Source organism: Corythoichthys intestinalis, chromosome 14 (genome assembly GCF_030265065.1).
Source record: "Corythoichthys intestinalis isolate RoL2023-P3 chromosome 14, ASM3026506v1, whole genome shotgun sequence".
NCBI classification, from domain to species: domain Eukaryota; kingdom Metazoa; phylum Chordata; class Actinopteri; order Syngnathiformes; family Syngnathidae; genus Corythoichthys; species Corythoichthys intestinalis.
In genome coordinates this window covers 29,918,311-29,938,352 of record NC_080408.1, presented here as the reverse complement: position 1 = coordinate 29,938,352, position 20,042 = coordinate 29,918,311, and the positions used below count along the sequence as shown (strand labels likewise).

At 39.8% G+C, this 20,042-nt stretch overlaps 1 protein-coding gene across 6 annotated transcripts in view; it reads left to right on the top strand.

Annotated features, from left to right (window-relative positions):
* The window catches only part of LOC130930366 (rho GTPase-activating protein 12-like), a 97,138-nt gene extending 77,976 nt beyond the window's left edge, over positions 1-19,162 (top strand). For all 6 annotated transcript variants that reach the window (XM_057858274.1, XM_057858273.1, XM_057858272.1 and 3 more), the window contains one exon: positions 7,736-19,162. In XM_057858274.1, the coding sequence (XP_057714257.1) occupies positions 7,736-7,910 (175 nt within the window). In that variant the 3' untranslated portion in view covers positions 7,911-19,162. The remainder of the gene's footprint in view (positions 1-7,735) is intronic.
* The last annotated feature ends 880 nt before the right edge of the window (positions 19,163-20,042 follow it).

Below are 20,042 nucleotides of genomic sequence, written 5' to 3'. Positions count from 1 at the left end.
GAAGCTAACGAAGCTCCGAAATGACGATGCCAGACGTTCTTGTGCTTTGCTGACATTATTCAGCTGCTCATGACATCAACACTTGCAGAATGAAACTAAAATAAAAATGAAATCGGTTTCACAGTTAAACGTCATTACCGCCCATTAATATTCATGACGTTAGCAACTTTTGTTAAGGGAGGACACGCTCGCGTTCGTCCCCCATGCTAGATGTATGTAAATGCAGTGTGTCACAAAAGTGAGTACACCTTTTGCATTTCTGTGGATATTTAAGTATATGTTTTCATGGGACAACACTGACAAAATGACACTTTGACACAATGAAAAGTAGTCTGTGTGCAGCTTATATAATAGAGTTAATTTATTTTCCCCTCAAAATAACTCAAAATATAGCCATTAATATCCAAACCCCTGGCAACAAAAGTGAGTACACCCCTTAGTGAAAGTTGTCAATATTAACATATACTACAACATATCAACTGTCAATATTTTGTGTGGCCCCAACTATTATCCAGAACTGCCTTTACTCTCCTGGACATGGAGTTGACCAGAGCTTCACAGGTTGCCACTGGAATGCTCTTCCACTCCTCCATGACTACGTTGCGGAGCTGCCGGATATTTGAGACGTTGCGCACCTCCACCTTCCGCTTGAGGATCCCCCAAAGATGTTCTGCTGGGTTCAAGTCTGGAGACATGCTTGGCCAGTCCATCTTTGCCTTTATCCTCAGCCTCTTCAGTAAAGCACTGGTCATCTTGGAGGTGTGTTTCGGGTCATTGTCATGCTGGAACACAGCCCTGCGACCCAGTTTCTGGAAGGAAGGGGATCATCTTCCTCCTGGGGTGACAGCCATGCACACCAATTTGATGTAGAGTGTGGCATATGGTCTGAGCACTAACAGGCTGACCCCCCACCTCTTCAAGCTCTGCAGCAATGCTGACAGCACTTCTGCGACAATCTTTCAAAGAAGGATGTGACGCTCAGCTTCTTTGGATGACCAACCTGAGGCCTGTTCTGAGTGGACCCTGCTTTTTCAAAACGCTGGATGATCTTAGGCATTGTGCTGCAGCTCAGGTTCAGGGTGTTGGCAATCTTCTTGTAGCCTTGGCCATCTTCATGTAGCGCAACAATACGTCTTTTAAGAATCTCAGAGAGTTCTTTGCCATGTGGTGCCATGTTGGAACTTTCAGTGACCGGTATGAGAGAGGGTGGGCGTTGCACTACAAATTTGAACACACCTGCTCCCTATGCATACCTTGACCTAGTAACACTAACGAATCACATGACATTTTGGAGGGAAAATGACAAGCAGTACTCAATTTGAACATTCAGGGGTGTAGTTTCTAAAGGGTGTACTCACGTTTGTTGCCAGGGGTTTAGATATTGATGGCTATATTTTGAGGAATTTTGACGGGAAAATAAATTAACTCTTTTAAGCTGCAAACAGACTACTTTTCATCGTGTCAGTGTTGTCCTATGAAGAGATATACTTAAATATCTGCAGAAATGCGAGGGGTTTACTCACTTTTGTGCTACTGAGCTAAACCTACCAATTCTGTCTGAAAATGATGTCCCTGGTGCCAAATTCACTGGTAAAGGTGTGGAAAAACATACAAATCTTCAGTGAAAGTGATGGCTTGCGTGTCGAGGGCTGAAAAAGACCCGACGTGATCTACACCGTTTTCCTTGCGCCACTGACAATGCCGTTCTCCTGTTTAAACAAGCTAACCTTTACCACCATGTGCCCTGTCTTTCTTATATATTATATCCTCTGGTTGTCTTACGTCTCTGACCATTCTTGGGGGCAATTTACATTGCTATTTTTATGTAGCGAACGTTACAGCCAAAGAACACTTTTTATTTTTTCATTAATAACAAATCTAAATTCTATAATTTATTTACACTTTCCCGTTACTAAAGTTGTTTTTTTACAACAGAAATGGTAACAGTGGCAGTCAGATACCATTTCATTTTTTTTTCAGGTCATTCTTTGTCAGACAGAAGCAGCACGGCAAAACGACACGCTAAAAAATGAGTAAAAATATCAAAATGGCTTACCTCTTGGTCCTCTGAAGGACCATGGCCCCCAACAAAATGTTTACTGCATATGAAATATGAATGGCTTCACCTTGGACGTCCGGGCAAGTTGATCCATTCTTCACATTTTTTCCTCAGAGTTTTTGGTTTCGGGAAACGTGTGAAGAAAACATCCTTCATATGTCGTAATGTCTAGAGTCGTTTCTTCAAGTTCCAATGCAGCAGTGTTTGATCGGCATGTTCTTTTTTTAAAGATTACCGGAGAAAACAAGCAGAAATATAATGGATTGTATGTGAAGGCGTGTCTATAATGTCTTACTTCCGCATTAAGATGGCGACGTCACGGTCGAAAAATAGCATTCGTGCGGTACGCTATTTACGTTCATAACTAGCTGCTGATACAGCAATAACAATCCATACAAACAATAAGCATGTATCATAGAATCCGCACTTCATCAAAAACAATCACATAAACTCCCCCCAAGTATTCGTCCACAATTGAAAAGGCACAATAAACAGTACAAAATGTGTTAAATACAGGTGTTGCCTCTGCGGATGCTTCACAAGCAACAAATGTGCGCGCAGCTGTAATCTGTCCCCTCGCGCTCACTCGGCTGCGCGACTTCTTTGTGTGTGCGCAGGCGCTCTTCCTCGCGTGTGCGTGTGTGCTCTTTTTCGTGTGCTCAAAGACCTTCGTGCGTACATGCGCTCTTACTCGCTTGTTGAAGTACTACCTGCTCTATGCTTCCTGCGACGAAATAAAAGCATGCATCACAAAACAAAAGTCAACATTATTTAACAAAAAAAAAAAAGTGACTTGAGACAAAATAGCGGACGAGACTCTGGGATCTTAAAGTCAAAATCACGTAAGTCGGGTACGTCGTGACCCGAGGACTACCTGTATATTTTTTTTATCAATCCATGGGCCTGTCGCGATAACAAATTTTAGTGTGCGATAATTATTCTCATAAATTATTGCGATATTATTGGGCCCCCCCCCCCAATTTTTTTAAAACCAATTTACAATAACAGTCAGAATACAGTATATATTAATAGATCAAGTACACCCATTTAAACGCGATAAATATTTACTCTTATATTCAAAAATACTTTTTGAGAAATCACAACTAAAAACAATAGACCATGCCTCTTAAGTAAAAGACAATATTGATACCACACAGAAACACAGAATAAATGTGTTTTAAAAAATTTAAAAAAAAAATTGCACTTACGGTAATAACTTAAGCATTTAGGCAAATGAAAACTTTCCCGTCACAGCTTCTGCAATGGTGTTCCATAGGGATGCAACGATACAGTTAAGTCACGGTTCGGTACGATTTTTGATACGGGGTCATGATTTTCGATCCGATTCAATACATTTAATTCTCTGTAAAAAAAAAACAACAACAAAAAAACAATTATATATAAAAAATATATATATAATTTGTTTTGCTAACGAGCAAAAATTAAATTGCCATCATATAAACACGCATTTTACTGCATAATATTTATGTTATATTATTTATTTACTTCATACTGATCTGAAAAAAATTTGTATAAAAGTGCTGAGAACAATCTTTACTGTTTGTAAAGTGAGGCGGGGCACACTGTTGATTGCTACAGCTCTCTTAGCAGCTAGGTTTACTACATGAGCAAGACATCCTATTTGTGGTCCGAATCCATCTGTGTCACGTACTGAATTAACAATATTTGCAACATTATCTAGTCACTGGTATGGATTTATTTGGCCTTCTTAACTTCTATTCAGTCATGACAGTTTAGAATTTATCGATGTTGTATATGGACTACGTGTCCCATAATCACTCTGGGCTCATGTAGCCAATGGCATGGACGTACATCTAGTTTGCTATTTCATGATATCTAGTGTACATCTAGTTTGCTATTTCATGATATCTAGTGTGTGCGCGCATTAAAAAAGTTAGCAAGCGCCGCTGAAGTCACGTCTGCTCATTACTACACAACACCGGCATATGACAATCGACTTTAATAAACAGGACGAGTTTGAAGCAGCTGTTCGTTGTCAAAGCAAGGTTGTTCGTAGCAGCCAAGTCGGTAACAATGTTTTGGCGGACTTCGTTGTAAATATCCTGCGTTGTGCCGAAAAATAGCCGCCCCGCGTGAAATGTCACTCCTGACGGGAGCGTCCACACGTCAACAACACCGGCGCGCCGTAGATGGTCCGCAGTCACTCCGGAGCACTAACGTGGCCGGTACACGTTGAACAATAGGATATAATGGGAACGATTGGCTCCAGCGCTAGTTTTTGCCGGACCTGGAACGAAGATGCATTTTGCGCAGTTGGTAACAAGGAATCCGACAGCACGTCTGCGTGCGTGTGCGCGAGGCGATAAATCGCAGCGGAAAAATTACCGCCTTCTTTTTTATTTATCATGCGATAAATGGAATGATTGCATATTGCGACAGGCTTATCAGTCCATTAGAATGAATATTAACTAAATGCATTTGTCTCAGTGGTAAATCTTTTACCGATTGTTTATACAGCATTTTTAGAAGACACTCACCAAATGTTAATCTAAAGACCTAAAAATAATGAAATGAAAAACAACTAGGGCTGCAGCTATCGAATATTTTAGTAATCGAGTAATCGACTGAAAACTCTACCAGTAAGCGAGTAATCGGATAAAACATTTTTTTAGGTAAAGAGCAATTATAAATATGCATGAAAAAACAAGACATTTGATCTAATATTGAACCATTTTCAGTAAATCAATGTCTTTATTTTTTATGTACATTGTTGAAAACAGCCAATAATTGCCTCTCAGATGTGAGTAGAATTTAAAAAAAAAATTTTTTTAAAGAATAATTCACTGCTTTCACTCAAAAAACTTTTAGATCTTATTAAAAAAATATATATATATGTTTCTTACCTAAAAATGCCATTACGTTTGATAACACACATCACTTAAAAGTTGGGTGTTTTTCCTACGTGTTTCAATTGAATTTCCATTTGTGTCCAGCTATTTTTAAGTTCTAGTTAAGTTTTAAGTTAGTCTAAACTGTAAGTCCTGATAGGATTTTGAGTTTTTGCAGTGTTCAAAATAAATGTATTGTAACATATCAGGTTATAATATGGCGGGGATATATGAATGCCTTCCTGAATGCACCGCGTGACGTGCAGGGGTGAAGGAGGTGCAGGAGAGTGCTTTCCTGTTGTTGTTGTAGTTCTGGTAGGTGTGTGTGCGTCGGCTATCGCAGACAGCAGTCGTGTGTTGGTTGTTCCACAAGTTCCCAAAAAATAAATAATTGCAACCTAACGAAGCGGGTGAATCTTGATCAACGTTACAGTATGATACCAGCTGTATTGGAGCACATTAGGGACTGGTGCTACTTGGTGTTTTATCCAGCAATGACTACGGAGCTAAAATTGACAGCATTATTAAGTTTTTATTTTACACCCTTATCACTCTACAGCGCTATGTTTTCAGACTAAATAAAGCCTGTATGTTAGGCACCTTAGCCACCAGGGGCGGACTGGGACTAAAAAGCAGCCCTGGACTTTGACTCAGCCCAGCCCACAAGAATCGCTTTACGAAAGGAAACACAGAACCCCTAGGGGGGTCCGGGAGCATGTCCCCCCGGGGAGAATTTTTTTTTTTTACATTTTATTGTAAAATGCATCAATTTCGTGCACTTTCAGAGAAAAATTAAGAAAATGTGTCTAGACTGTGACTGTCTGACTTGGGGCGCTCAAAGTACTGCAAGTCTGAACTGGAGTTGGATTCATTTTCTGTACTAGCTCTATGATCAACCTGAATAAACAAATTAAAGAATTTATTTTTCAAAGCAAGTTTTAGGTATCCAATTGATTATAATATATCTCTATATATCTCTGTCTATAAAATGACTTCATTGTTTATGCCATAATTCAGTGGTCTCCAAACTATTCCACATAGGGCTGCGGCGGGCACAGGATTTCATTCTATTTCATTCTAACAAAACAAGACAACACCTCTGCACCGATCTGGTGTCTTACAAGTGGAATCAGTTGATTGCAGTCAGGTGCTGCTTGTTTTAGCAGAAACGTCATTGGTTAAACTGTCGGTACTGGATCGGTTGAAACAAAACCCAAGCCCCACAGCGGCCATTGAGGACCGGTTTGGAGACCCCTGCCATACAAATAATCAATTTCAATGAAAATACAATAAACATTTCAAGACAAATCCTGTATACATAACCTTCATTGGAAAGTATTAACCAGACAACAAAACGATATATAAATGATTAAAAATATATTGTATATCATATCAGTTTAACTACCTAAACTTTAAAGTAAAACTATTCATTTTATTAATATTTTGTTATATTTCTTCTGAATTAATATTGCTATGCTGCGTGTGCATACATTGTTTTACGGCTAAAATATTTTTTCTTAAGAGTGGGATAGTAGGACGAGCATACTGTAACTTGACACGATTGCAAACGGGTACATCGATTAGCTGGCACTAACCCTTTAATTGTCATTTATTTCATTTAAAATGTAGCTACCTGGTGGATAACAATTGCCAGTATACCGAGCAAGTAACCCTCTTCATCCCAATTTACTTGCCCTGCGCTTGTCTGGGGAACATCCTCCAGCTTACTTCCTTCTTCTTTTCTCTCTCCCTGCACCGGCTGCACGTCAGAGCGGCTGCCGCTCCCTCTCACCATTGCCGGGAGCTGGGCTGTTGTTATCCGACGTGGCCGTTGCAGCCAGACTGCTGCTTGCGAAAATATTTGTCGACTTATGACATTTTAATGCTTCACTCTCCAGTTTAATTTTTTTCTCCCTAACCTTCTCCGCGCCATCCTGCTCTTTTCTGTTTTTTGCCACCACCATCCATATTGTGCATTAACGGTCGTCGCTATTTTGCTTCCACAAGGAAGGAACCAATGAAGGCTACTCTGTGCTTTCTTCGTTCCTAGTCTATCAGATTGGCAGTCAACAGCCAGGCGCATTGCTGCCACCTGTCGGATTGGATGTGAACTGTAGATAATCAGAAGATAGAGGGGATAAAAACAGTGATGTATAATGAATGGCGGCCGCCGGCCGTCCACGGCACCGGCCGTTCTGTGATCCTCCAGAACCCACAGATTACCAGTCCGCCCCTGCTAGCCACGCATCAACAGTGGTCATAATTACCAGTAATAGAAACCTAGCCCTCCGCAGGGCTAACGTTACGTGAGCGAGTGACAGTAACGTTAATCTTATTTATTAGGGCTGAGAAGTGTACTGCTTTAAGATGTCGGCTGTTTACTAACGCCGCTGACTGTCATTTCGCATCTAGTTCAACATACATGTGATATCTATGAGACGCATCACACGCTACCTGCTACCACCGTAGCATCATGCGGGCTAGTTTTTAGCAACGTCGGCGTAGTTTGTAGCGGCTGTCGGCTGCAGTAAGGTTATTTTTTATTTTATATTTTTATTGCTTCTTCCTCTACGCACTTGACATCAGCGCGTTGTCCCGCATTAAAAGTAGTCCAGGCAAAACGTGATGCTTAGAGCTGGCAAAATTAAACGATTCCTCGAGGTGAATAAAATTACTCGGATCAGTTTTTAAACTCGAGCTGCTCGAGTATTCGTTTCAGCTCTGAAAACAACCCAAAAAAATGTCGATTTCCAAGTTTTCTAATTTCTCGCTGCAAGTTTTGAGCCAATCAATTTGCGTGTTTCAGGGTGATCGAGCACAGTGAAGAAAACCGCATGACCAACCAGAGCGTGGCCATCGTGTTCGGCCCAACGCTGCTCAGGCCCGAGACGGAGACGTGGAACATAGCCGTGCATATGGTCTACCAGAACCAGATCGTGGAGCTCATCCTGCTCGAGTATGACCAGTTCTTCGGCAGGTAGAGGTCGACGGCCAGGGCTTCTACCCAAACCACTCTTTGCACTTTGGACTACCTTTTGTCGGACTCAAACTAAAGGACCAAGAGAGAAAAATATCTTGATGAGACCAAAAGAGCTTCTCATTGTGGAGGATCCAATATGAACTTTAAAAGGAACTAAAAGGGAACACTTATTTCCAGTCATTTCCATCAAATGGAAGTGTGCCGAAATTCAAAGCATATCAAGCCAATTAAGAACAATCATTGTGAAATAGTCTGAAAAGGTACTAGCAAATTGACAGCCATCTTACAGCATTTTGACCAAATTGTTCAAGATTCCTAAACTATTTCTTTTAATACTATGCACTACTTTAAATCTACCAAATTAAAGAATAGACTACCTTCTTCACCAGAGGGAAAAGACCTATTTTACCCTTTTTTTGTTCTTTAGTAATCAGCAATAGCAAATTGGTCATTATTGCAAATGCAGCCATTTCTCCTGGAAACCTTTCAAAGTGGACAAATCAAAATATTGCATTATTGCTGTTTGCTGCTCATGTGGCAGTAAAATTGTTTTCTAGTTTGAAATTCTCAGTGTATAGGTATAGGCTAAAAGTAAAATGCTACCCTATGAGTAAGTTGACTAAAAAAATAGCATTCCAACAATGACTTGCCATTTCAGCAGTAGTTAAAAGATAAGGTAACACTTTAGTTGAACTCTGTGTCATAAGACTGTCATAAAACTGTCATAATTGTGACATAACACTGTCATGAACCATAGACTATGCATGAACTTTAATGAAGGCTTATGACAGATGTCATTAAGTGTCCTAACCCTAACACAGTTCTAATCTCAACCCATAAACATTAAAAATAAATACATTTTTAAAAATCTCAATATTGTATCAAAAGTGGCTTAATTTACAAAATGACACTCAGTGACATATGTCATAAGCCCCCATTCATATTTGTGACGGGTGTCGTTTCATTATTATGACAATTATGACACCAAGTGTAACCAAAGAAAAGCATATAAATGTAATTTTTGATTATGAAAAATCTACAAATTTAATTTACAATAAAAGATGCAAAAATGTATACATTTGCTAAAAATATAATATTTATTTGGAATTAATTCTTAAATTAAAAAATATATAGTACAATTTTAAATCAAATACAAAAAAAGATCAACATGATTAGAAAAGTAATACATTGAATTTTTCATATTTGGGGTTTGGGACTCACCTATTTGCTGATTTTTTTTTTTTTTTTAGGAATATATTAAAAATATTTTTAGATATTTAATTCTATATACTGTATATTTCACATTTATTTTTGTCATTATTTCCCATTTTCACATGCATCATTCATATTTTTCTATTTATTAGAATTTGTATGCTTTGAATTTAGGCAAACAAGCAAAAACACTCCTTATCCATCATCTCTCTTTTTATATTATTTTTAACTGCTTCGAATGAATTGTTTTTGACTGGAATTCCTGTCTGACTCATCCAAGTTCACCTTCAAAACACTTCCATCAATTTCTCCCAACTCTTTGTACAGTTTGTGATGGGGATTTGAAAGTTGTACAATGCACAAAATTGAACTCAGTCATCTTTAATGCTGAGTCAAGAAAAAATCGTGAATGTCGAGCTTGGGCGTCAACGTTTTAGCTGTCGATGGATGATTTTGACATCGTTAATTGTGACATTATTAATCTAAGTGCTGCTGGTTCCATCTAACAGCAATAAAAGACCTCCATGACACATCTGAAAAAGATGAAAAACATCTTCACTTTTGCTTAATCAGAACCAGTCCCGACTTCAAAATCAAGCAGGAACTGAATTTTTCATGAAGTCCTCCAAGGCTCAAATTAGATTTATGAAAAAAAACACCCAACATACCGACAAATAGTTATTATTTTATATTAGAGTACTATATATGAAGTGCTGCCAGAGAGTTGTCAAAAATTCAGCCCCTGAAGCCATTTCATTAAGCGCCATGAAATTTGGTGGGGATGTCTATCAGAAGTAGACGGACCAAAAAGTCTCAAGAAGCCAAGCTGTAAAAAACGCAAGAAGTCAGCCGTTTTAGAAATTTCTAATATAGCACCACTGTTAACTCCATAAATTCCAAACAAGGTAAACCTCTAATCCACGGGTGTCCAAATCAGTCCTCAAGGGCCGCTGTGGGTCCTGGATTTTGTTCCTACCATCTGAGCACAGACAGTTTAACCAATGATGTTTCTGCTAAAGCAAGCAGCATCTGACTGCAATCAACTGATTACACTTTTAAGACACCAGATTGGTGAAATGGTGTAATTTTATCTTGTTGGAAAGAAATCCAGCACCCACTGCAGCCCAATGTGGAATAGTTTGGACACCACTGGTCTAATCCATTTGAACTAGGAGAGTTGGGAGTAAAATATGCTGTATTCCTATTATCTATGGCAGTAAATAAGTTAACCCTATTTTTGGTTCTTTAAAAAATACATGGTATGAAAACATCTGAACCTTTTGGAATTTCTTATATTTCTGCATCAAATGTGATCAAATGTGATCTGATCTTTGTCAAAATCACACAGTTGTAAAAACAGTGCCTGCTTTAACTAAAACCACCCAAACATGTATAGGTTTTCATATTTTAATGAGGATAGCATGCAGAAAATGACAGAAGGGGGAAGAATAGTAAAGTAAGTGAAACCTCTGCCTAAGGAGACTTAAAAGCAATTGAAACCAATTTTTACCAAACAATTTAAGTCAGGTGTGTGCCCAATCACTGACGAGTGGTTTAAAGCTGCCCTGCCCATTATAAAACACACGCCTGGTAAGAATAGTCTTGATGAGAAGCATTTCCTGATGTGCATCATGGCTTGGTCAAAAGAGCTGTCTGAAAAACTGCGATTTAGGGCCCAAATACACCAGATGCATGATCGTTGCGGTTCCGGTCCGACTCCGGTAAAAAATAGCGCCGGAGCCAATCCGTTCCCATTATATCCTATTGTTCAACGTATACCGGCCGCGTCAGTGCTCCGGATTGCCTGCGGACTATCTGCCGCAGCCCCCCGGATGGTATAGGCTATTTTCTATTTTTGCCGGACACGCATCAGACAAAATGGGCGGAGCTGGGCCTGGACGTAACAGCCCAGTTGCTTATTCACAGTTTAAACACCAGCAAACATGGACGAAGAACGTTTCATCATGGAGGTGGAAAGTCACAAAGTGATATACGATGCAGCAGATCGTTATTATCTGGACAGCATTAAAAGGGAAGCTGCAAGGTGTCATATTATGTGTGTTTTTCTGGCAATGATATCAAATACACGACGTGCTGACAACTTTGAGCGGAAAAAAAAAAAAAGCAGCGTATCTGAAAGTGGCTCCACTGCAGAAATTCTCATGCCCGCCGCACACACAATGTTGGTTTGTATACAGGGTCGAGGGGGAAAAGTACGAAAGAGAATAAAGAGACACACACAAGTTTCGACCTGGTGGTCTATTCAAGACGTTTCTCTTTCTTTCCTACATTTTACTCGACTTTTCATAGAAAAACCAACAGTTTGCGCTGGGCACAGGAATCTGCAGTGTTGAGACACCAATTCTAAGTACGCCATTTTTTCAATGTAGTATATAATTCGCTATCCATTTTATAAATATTACAGATGATTCAACAGTTGTTCATAACAGCTCTATGAGATGTTATGTGCCATAAATTTTAAATGTGCACAAAGATATAAACCCACCGACACAACCAAGGGCATAATAGGGCCCCGCCCCCCTACCCCCCCACACATGGAGCTCTGATCTCAACATTATGCAGTCAATCTGGAAGTAAGAGACATAACTAAAATATCAATATGCAAAGAAAAAATGTGCTCTTTCTCTGCTTCTCTGATGAGTATAGACCAGGGGTGTCCAAACTTCTTGCAAAGGGGGCCAGATTTGGTGCGGTAAAAATGTGGGGGGCCGACCTTGGCTGACGTCCTTTATGTAGAACAATATATTTAAGCAAATTTTAGCAAGCCATTCAGTGTGTCACATTTGCTATTTTTTTTTAAATTGAATAATTTCAACTATCTTACAACAAGCCTTTGTGGCGTTCTCTTTCGACTCTCGGGCTCTTGCGAAATACTGCCGCTGTGAAATTAAGCTAGCGTCAAGTTGCTTCAATTTCTCGCTGCGAATCTTCCCTGTAATCTTGCCGTACATGTCAGCGTGTCTTGTTTGGTAATATCGGCTAACATTGAAATCTTTAAAAACAGCGACTGTCTCTTTGCAAATGAGGCAGACACAGTTGTTGCATATTTTAATGAAGAAATAGTCCAATTTCCACCTATCCTTGAAGCGTCGGCCGTCACAGTCAACTTTCTTTTTTTTTTGTTGATTGTCGCCATTTTAGAAAATGGAAGTAATGGGTCACACGGGGTAATGTTGCTTAGCCCTTCAGTACCTGCAACATGAAGCAATTATCAGAGAATCCCAAATTTTGAAAAATAAGGTCCTAATGAAACCATTTTTTCAAATTTGTAAAAAGAAAAGTCAAAATGAATGTGTAATAAGCGCTCTAATGTCTGTAACTCATGCTAAATTATGTTTTTTTTTTTCTCATAGAACCTGCGAATGCATGTGTTGACTTGTATCCATCGTTTTTTTTTGGTTTGTTTTTTTTTTCCCAAAAAAGAAATGTCAAAATTCTAAATTAGTCTCAAAATCATGAAATTTTAGGTGTATCAAATGTGATACAGTTGGCAATAAAGGGTTAAAGTGCTGCTGCCTTTTAGTGGGTAAATGAGGAGCAGCATTTCGTGTGTAGGCTAATTCATATTCTGGTTGCAGTATTGCTGACCAATTTATTAAGTCTGTGGGCGGGCCAGACGTTATTGATTTTATGACAGAGGTTGGGGGCCGGATGAAATTTGACCACGGGCCGCATTTGGCCCCCGGGCCGGACTTTGGACATGTCTGGTATAGACTCTGTGTGTTTTTCGTTGTTTTGAATGGCGCATTATAGCGCACGCTCACACGAGCGCTCACGAGGAAACGAAGTTGGCGGACCGCAGCCGTGTGCAGCCGGTATGATTTGCCTGTTTTTGACGTACTGCGTGGCACGCACTCAACACTGAGCTGGACCGGAACCGGAACGATCATGCATCTGGTGTATTTGGGCCCTAACGATTGTTGATTTGTATAAAGCTTGCAAAGGATACAAAACCATTTCTTTAAGTCTGGATGCTCATCAATCGACAGTCAGAGAAGTTGTCTACAAATGAAGAGTTTGGCACTGTTGCTTCTCTCCCAAGGAGTGGCCATACACCAAAGATGATGCCAAAAGTTCAGTGCAGAATACTCAGAGAGGTAAAAAAAAAAAAGAACCCTAGAGTGTCTGCTAAAGACTTACATACATTACATGCACAGTCCAATATCTCGGTGCACACATCAACTGTATTTAAAACAATGGCCAAGAATGGTGTTCATGGAAGGACTCCACGTAGGAAGCCACTGCTCTCTTAAAAAAACATTGTTGCTTGTTTAATGTTTACAAAAAGGCACTTGGACACTCCACAGAAGTTTTGGGAAAATATTTTGTGGACTGATGAAACCAAAGTTGAATTGTTTGGGAGTAACAAACAACGTCATGTGTGGAGGAAAAATGGAACAGCTCACTAACATCAACACCTCATCCCCACCGTGAAGCATGGTGAAGGGAGCATCATGATTTAGGGCTGTTTTGCTGCCTCAGGGCCTGGACGATCATAAATGAAACAATGAATTCAAAAGTTTATTAGGATGTTTTGCAGGAAAACCTGAGGCCGTCTGTCAGACAGTTAAAGCTAAAAAGAGAATGGACGCTGCAACAAGACAATGATCCAAAACACAGAAGTAAATCAACTTCAGAATGGTTTCAGAAGAACAAAATACACGTTCTGGAGTGGCCAAGTCAAAGTCCAGACTTAGGCCCTATTGAGATGCTCTGGCATGACCTAAAGACAACGATTCATGACGGACACGTGGAGGAAGTCCTGAGCAAAACGTACGGCAAGATGTCTTGCTGTACTAGCTGTGCTAAGAAGGGGGAGGGGGGTATCTGCAAATAAACTCTGACTCTTAGATTTCTGGTTTTCATGCTATGGACGCCGGGAAGTTTTGACATGAGTTCTGGGACACCCTGTACAATTATAAATTAATAAAATGTTAATTAAAAACAGGTTAAAATGAACTACCAAAGTCTCCGTCTCGTAGCAAATCTACAGGCAACCAGTATGCAAAATCCTTCATTCATCTTCTAAACCGCTTATCCTCACGAGGGCTGCGAGGGTGCTGGGTCCTATCCCAGCTAGGAGTGGGAACCTCTTGGTACTTCACGATATGATTTGCGATACAAAGCTCACGATAACGATGATCTGCCGATATGGCGATACAACGATTATCGATACTTTGGTCAGGAAATCATTCTAGGATATTCTACAAACAACTAATAAACAGAAAACAAACTTCTGCTGTGAATTGGAATGAGTTCATCACTAGTAGACGTCCAATCCATTTGAACTGGGAGGGTGGCAGCGAATGAACGAATGTTCATTCGCTGCCATCCCTCCCACTTCAAACGGATTTAACGTCTATGGTGGTCGGTGGCAGCCAATGGCAGGCAATGTGGTAATTTTGGGCCATTTAAGGTCATTTACCTGTTGATTTTCAGTTACTTCCTGTTGAATTTTGGGTGTTTTAGGGGTCTCTACCTGTTTATTTTGAGTTACAGAACAGGAAATGACCTGGGAATCACCCTAATGAATAGGCAGTGACTTAAACTCAACAGGAAATTACCTGTAAATGCCCTAAAATGAACAGCAAGGACCTGTAAATGCCCTGAAAATTGGACAGAATGACTGTGAATGCTCTGGTTTCGAATGAACAAACGTTGCCAGTCTAAATGTATTGGGCGTCGAGCACGGTCAATGCAGCCTTAGACTTAACTGAGACATAGGTCTGGGCATCGTTTGAAAATGAACGATTCCGATTCCACATTTTGATTCCGGTTCCGAACGATTCCCGATTCCGGTTCTTTTAAGAGGCAGGGTCCCAAAAATTGCATAGTTTATATTAAAGTCTTAACTTCTCGACATTTTTTTAAAGTAAATGAACTTCTCACAAGGCTAATTATAACTTTTAAATAAATATCAGTCTTTAAACTCGAGCAATTTTTTTCCACTCGGTAGTCAGGGCATCGAAACAAGGAATCGAAATTTAAAAATTCGAACGATTCCGGGAGCATCGGAATGTTAGAAACTGTTGTCATCGATGTTCAATGCCCTACCGAGACACTATTATGGTGGAAGATTTTGGTAGCAACTTTTTGGTTCATTTTTATTTTATTTTTGTAGACATTGACACCTTTTTTTTAAACAAAATCTCGATTCTTGGCAGGAGCACATCGATAACCTTTTGAGATACAAAGTATCATGATATATCACCATTTCGATATTTTGTCACACCCCTAGTCCCAGCTAACAACGGGGAGGAGTTAGGGTACATCCTGAACTCGTTGCCATTCACACACACACTCACACTAGGGCTGGGCGATATGCCCTTAAGTACGTATCACGATAAATTGAGCAGATTTACCTCAATAACGATAAATGACGATAAATTCGCCCAAGCGGACTGTTATATAATTTGAAAATTTGAATCAATGCATGGAATACAAATTAACCGTTTCTCGTTAAATTTATTTACCAGCTTTCAATTTAACAATTGCACAAGCAGTCTAAACATTAAGTATTAAAAAAAATCTTGTAAACAATAAGAATTCTAGTGTGAACATTTATAACAGCTTGTATGACTTGAAAAATGTACAACATTATAAAAATCAATATGACGACTGTGCAAACATGTCATTCTAACACAGATGACTTGCAGCTTTAACAGTACACTTCAGACAACTTATTGGTAATGGCTGCTTTGACATAATTATTCAACACAAGTGTTTACGTCAAGGTTTCAGGTTTATTTTTTTTCCCGAAATTTTTTAATACATGCACCCCCCCACACAGACACAACCAGATTAAAGCTGTATTGCTCTGATGCCAATGAAATATTTAAGGTTTTATGATGGCAGAATAAAGCAAACACATACAGAAAAATAGCTGTGGTCATTAAACTGTCATATTATATGTAGGCTTCACTGTTGGATTATACTTTATGCTGAGTGCTTTACAACCATGAACGCTTTCAGAGAAATCACACAGAGATGCCAAATAACGCGACATAATGATTGCTACATGAAGTCCGTGCCCAGTCCACTCATTAATTTCAGCCGTTTCGACAAGGTTAGAGCCGCTATCCGACTCTTTCATGTTCATTTGTAGCCGCTGTTAGCCGCTAGCGTTAGCCTGTGGCTTGGCTAGCAGAAGAAAGCACTGAAACCAACCTCTCCTGAAATCGCGAGAACCAATGAGGACAGCGGGTGAAAGCCCGTCTGGAACCCGGCAAGAGTTTACTTAATGGCGGGTGAAAGTTTGGCGAAGCTAACTTAAGCCCGACTCCATTCAGTTTACTTGTAGCGTTAGCCGCTGGCGTTAGCCTACCGGGCTTCTGTTTGTTCGGCTTCCTGAAAACCACGTGACTCCATACGTAAGCACACTGTCTGCTTTCTTAAAGGGGAATGAACATAGCAGAACACAGAGTCAAAGCGGGATGAAAAGACTATATTTTCTTCTTTTATTAAATTACCGAATTTGCCGACATGGTCAAACTTACGTCGGTCATCGTGAAGAATTTCGGTGACGGTAAATTTTCAGTTTACCGCCCTGCTCTAACTCACACCTACAGACAATTCTAAGTGTAAATTTGCAAATTTAATTAATGTTAATAATCTGCATTGAATCAAAAAAAAAAAAAAAAAATTTTGAAATGGGGCTCCTAGGATCGTTGGATATCATATCGATCGCTGCCAGCCTGTGCGGGTCAAAATGCATTGGATGTATAGCGCCATCAATGACAGTTATTAAGTTAAATGTGCACCCCATCAAAGGTTACTTTTTTTCAAAAACTGATTTTTGTTCAATTCCCAAAAAAGTTTTCAATATTATGTCAATTTTTTAAACACAATCGGGCCAAAAATTTGCATCATTAGCTTAGCTGCCAACTCCTCTGCACCAACACTCTGTCAGTGACTTTAAAAGTTTGACTTTTAAACTAATACTTTGCGGCTTTTATTGGCTTTTGCTGCATTAGTTTTTTTTTATTATGATAACGACAAAGTTATGAAGTCGTTTAATAACTCGTTTGTTTTTACAGGCCAGTCGATGAGCGAGGAAAGCAACTCGAGGTTTCACTCCAATCACAATTAACACTTTGAACCGCCGAGTGGCAACACGACAGCGTCAGCGTTTGTTCATTAGCACTAAAAAAGCAAACAGATAACGCTCGATTGCTTTTATGATTTTTTTGTCTTTGCCGAGGTCAGGCCGCCCCAGAATAAATGCTAACCATTTTCCTCGGCTAATTAGTCCTAAAGGAGATTGCTGACCTGCTGCTATCTAGCACGCACGTCCGCGAGATGAATTAAAAAAAAAAAAAGGGAAAATTAAAAAGTGTTGGAAAGGTTAAAAGGGAAAAAAATGATAAAGAATCTTCACTAGATTATTTGGGTGGTGGGGTGTGGTGTGGGTGTCTCTCCAAAAGCTCGTTAGCCTTCTGAACCGGAAGCTGGCCAAGCGAGTCAAGCAGCAGCTTGGAATGGTTAGCGCTGCTCAGCTGTTGAGCTTTGTTGGTGCATTTAAAGCATTCAACCTTTATAAAATATTTCCATAACATTTGTGATAATATGTCGACTGACAACTAGTTGGATGACAACTCTTTTATATCTTGAGGGGGTTTGTATCGCTTTCTTTCACCGACACTAACTTTGAGGAGGGTGGCAGGAACCAAAGTAACCTACAAATGTGCTGACTGCTTTACGGCATACGTCACTTTATAAAGATGAAAGTCGATGCGAATGTTTTCACGCAAATTCAGTAAAGATGGCAGAGCAACAAAAGAGACAAAAAGTTTTGGTAACGCTCCGAGCCACATAGCATTGCGTTTGCGATGGCGTCACGACCTTATTCCCTCCTCCCCATTCCCACTCAGCTCGCTCCATGTCTCAGACGTCTCTCGTCAACCAAATTGTAGTAAACACACGCCTTCACATCCTCAGTAACGGTTACGGCGTTGCAAAGATGGGAAAAGTAATTAATTAGATTATTCACTACTGGCACAAATAACGCCGTTGGTAACGCTGTTATATTCTAACACCTTTATTAACAACACTGTCGGCAACCCATTCATTGTGTATGTGGGAGGGGACTTCTCAATGAAAGTGAGCGGCGGCGGCGTTCGTTTTGGACGTAGTAGAAAGTCTTGAGTGAATTTTCGCTGAGGGGCGGGGCCCAAAATAAGGACTTCTATTTTTACAGCGCCGCCACGCTGACATCAACAATGCATTCAATAGCAGAGGGGCAGGCGTACTTATATTTGTGCTATCAGGCTGTTTCGGCAGTCGGATATACGGGAATCAAGGCCGACGAAAACTTGATAAATGCGGGTTTTTTTAAGTTTCACGAGCACTGGGACAGTCAAAAAATGACTTTCATACCTCTCCTTGCTAAGCTAAATGCTACCTTGATGTGGGTTTGTGAGGAAATGTAGTTTACGGACAACAACAAAAAAATCACTATAAACCGAAACTAGTAAAACTTTTTACCCAGCTAATACAATGCCCCCTACTCCTTGAAATGGAAAAAGTCACTGTTTTCTTGAGCAACAATGGAAAAATAAACGCATTGGTGCATGACTATAGTAAATATGCTTGCTGCTTTTCTAGGGTGACCTTATTTTGATTTCCAAAAAAGAGCACACTCAGCCCGGCCTCAAGATACTTGAATTTTACTCAAAGTTCACTCAAAGATGTCTTTATCACTTTAATATATTTCATGTGTGCCCCCTCACTCTGGATGGGAAAATGCGGTTTGAAAATTTAAAAAAAAATAATAATAATGACTAAAATACAATATACATACACACCAGTGACGTGCGGTGAGGTTCATGGTTGGTGAGGCACTGACTCCTTTAGTGTCAGATTTCCAAATATATAAACCAAAAAGGGTAGCTTATTCAATTGGCTACTGGTTATTTCATATCTCATCAGCATTCTTCACAAAACACGCACACACGGTACATATTATCGATACGTAAAAGTAAGAAAATAACATGCATTTGCTCTACACCAGGCATGTCCAAAGTCCGGCCCGGGGGCCAAATGCGGCCCGTGGTCAAATTTCATCCGGCCCCCAGCCTCGGTCATAATAATCATTAACATCTGGCCCGCACATAGACTAATAAATTGGTCAGCAGTACTGCTACCAGCATATGAAGTAGCTTACACACTAAATGCTGCTCCTCATTTACCAACTAAACTGCAGCAACACCCTGAGCAACATTACCCCGTGTGACCCTTTACTCCCAATTTTCTGAAATGGCAACAATCAACAACAACAAAAAAAGTTGACTGCGACGGCCGACGCTTCAAGGATAGGTGGAAATTGGACTATTTCTTCACTAAAATATGCAACAACTGTGTCTGCCTCATTTGCAAAGAGGCAGTTGCTGTTTTTAAATAGTTCAATGTGAGGCGATATTACCAAACTAGACATGCTGACATGTACGAAAAGATTACAGGAAAGATACGTAGCGAGAAATTGAAGCAGCTTGAAGCTAGTTTAATTTTACAGCAGCAGTATTTCGCAAGAGCCCGAGAGTCGAAAGAGAACGCCACAAAGCATAGTTGCGAGATTGTAGAAATTATTAATTTTAAAAAATTAGAGCTGCAGCTATCGATTATTTTAGTAGTCGATTAATCGAAGAACTAGTTAGTTCGAGTAATCGAGTGATCGGATAAGGAACATGAAAAATTAAAATACCTGAGCTGAGCCTTAAACTTACATAGCAAAAGTCTGCTAGCTTAAATGCTATAAAACGCTGACGCTTTTTTTTTTTAACAATGCTCTTGACAAATGGTTCAGACACATATTCCCACAAAAAAAACTGCTAAATATACCAATAAACTAAATTATGAATGCATTTAAAAAACTAACTCAAACAAAAACTTGGCTTATGTTGGC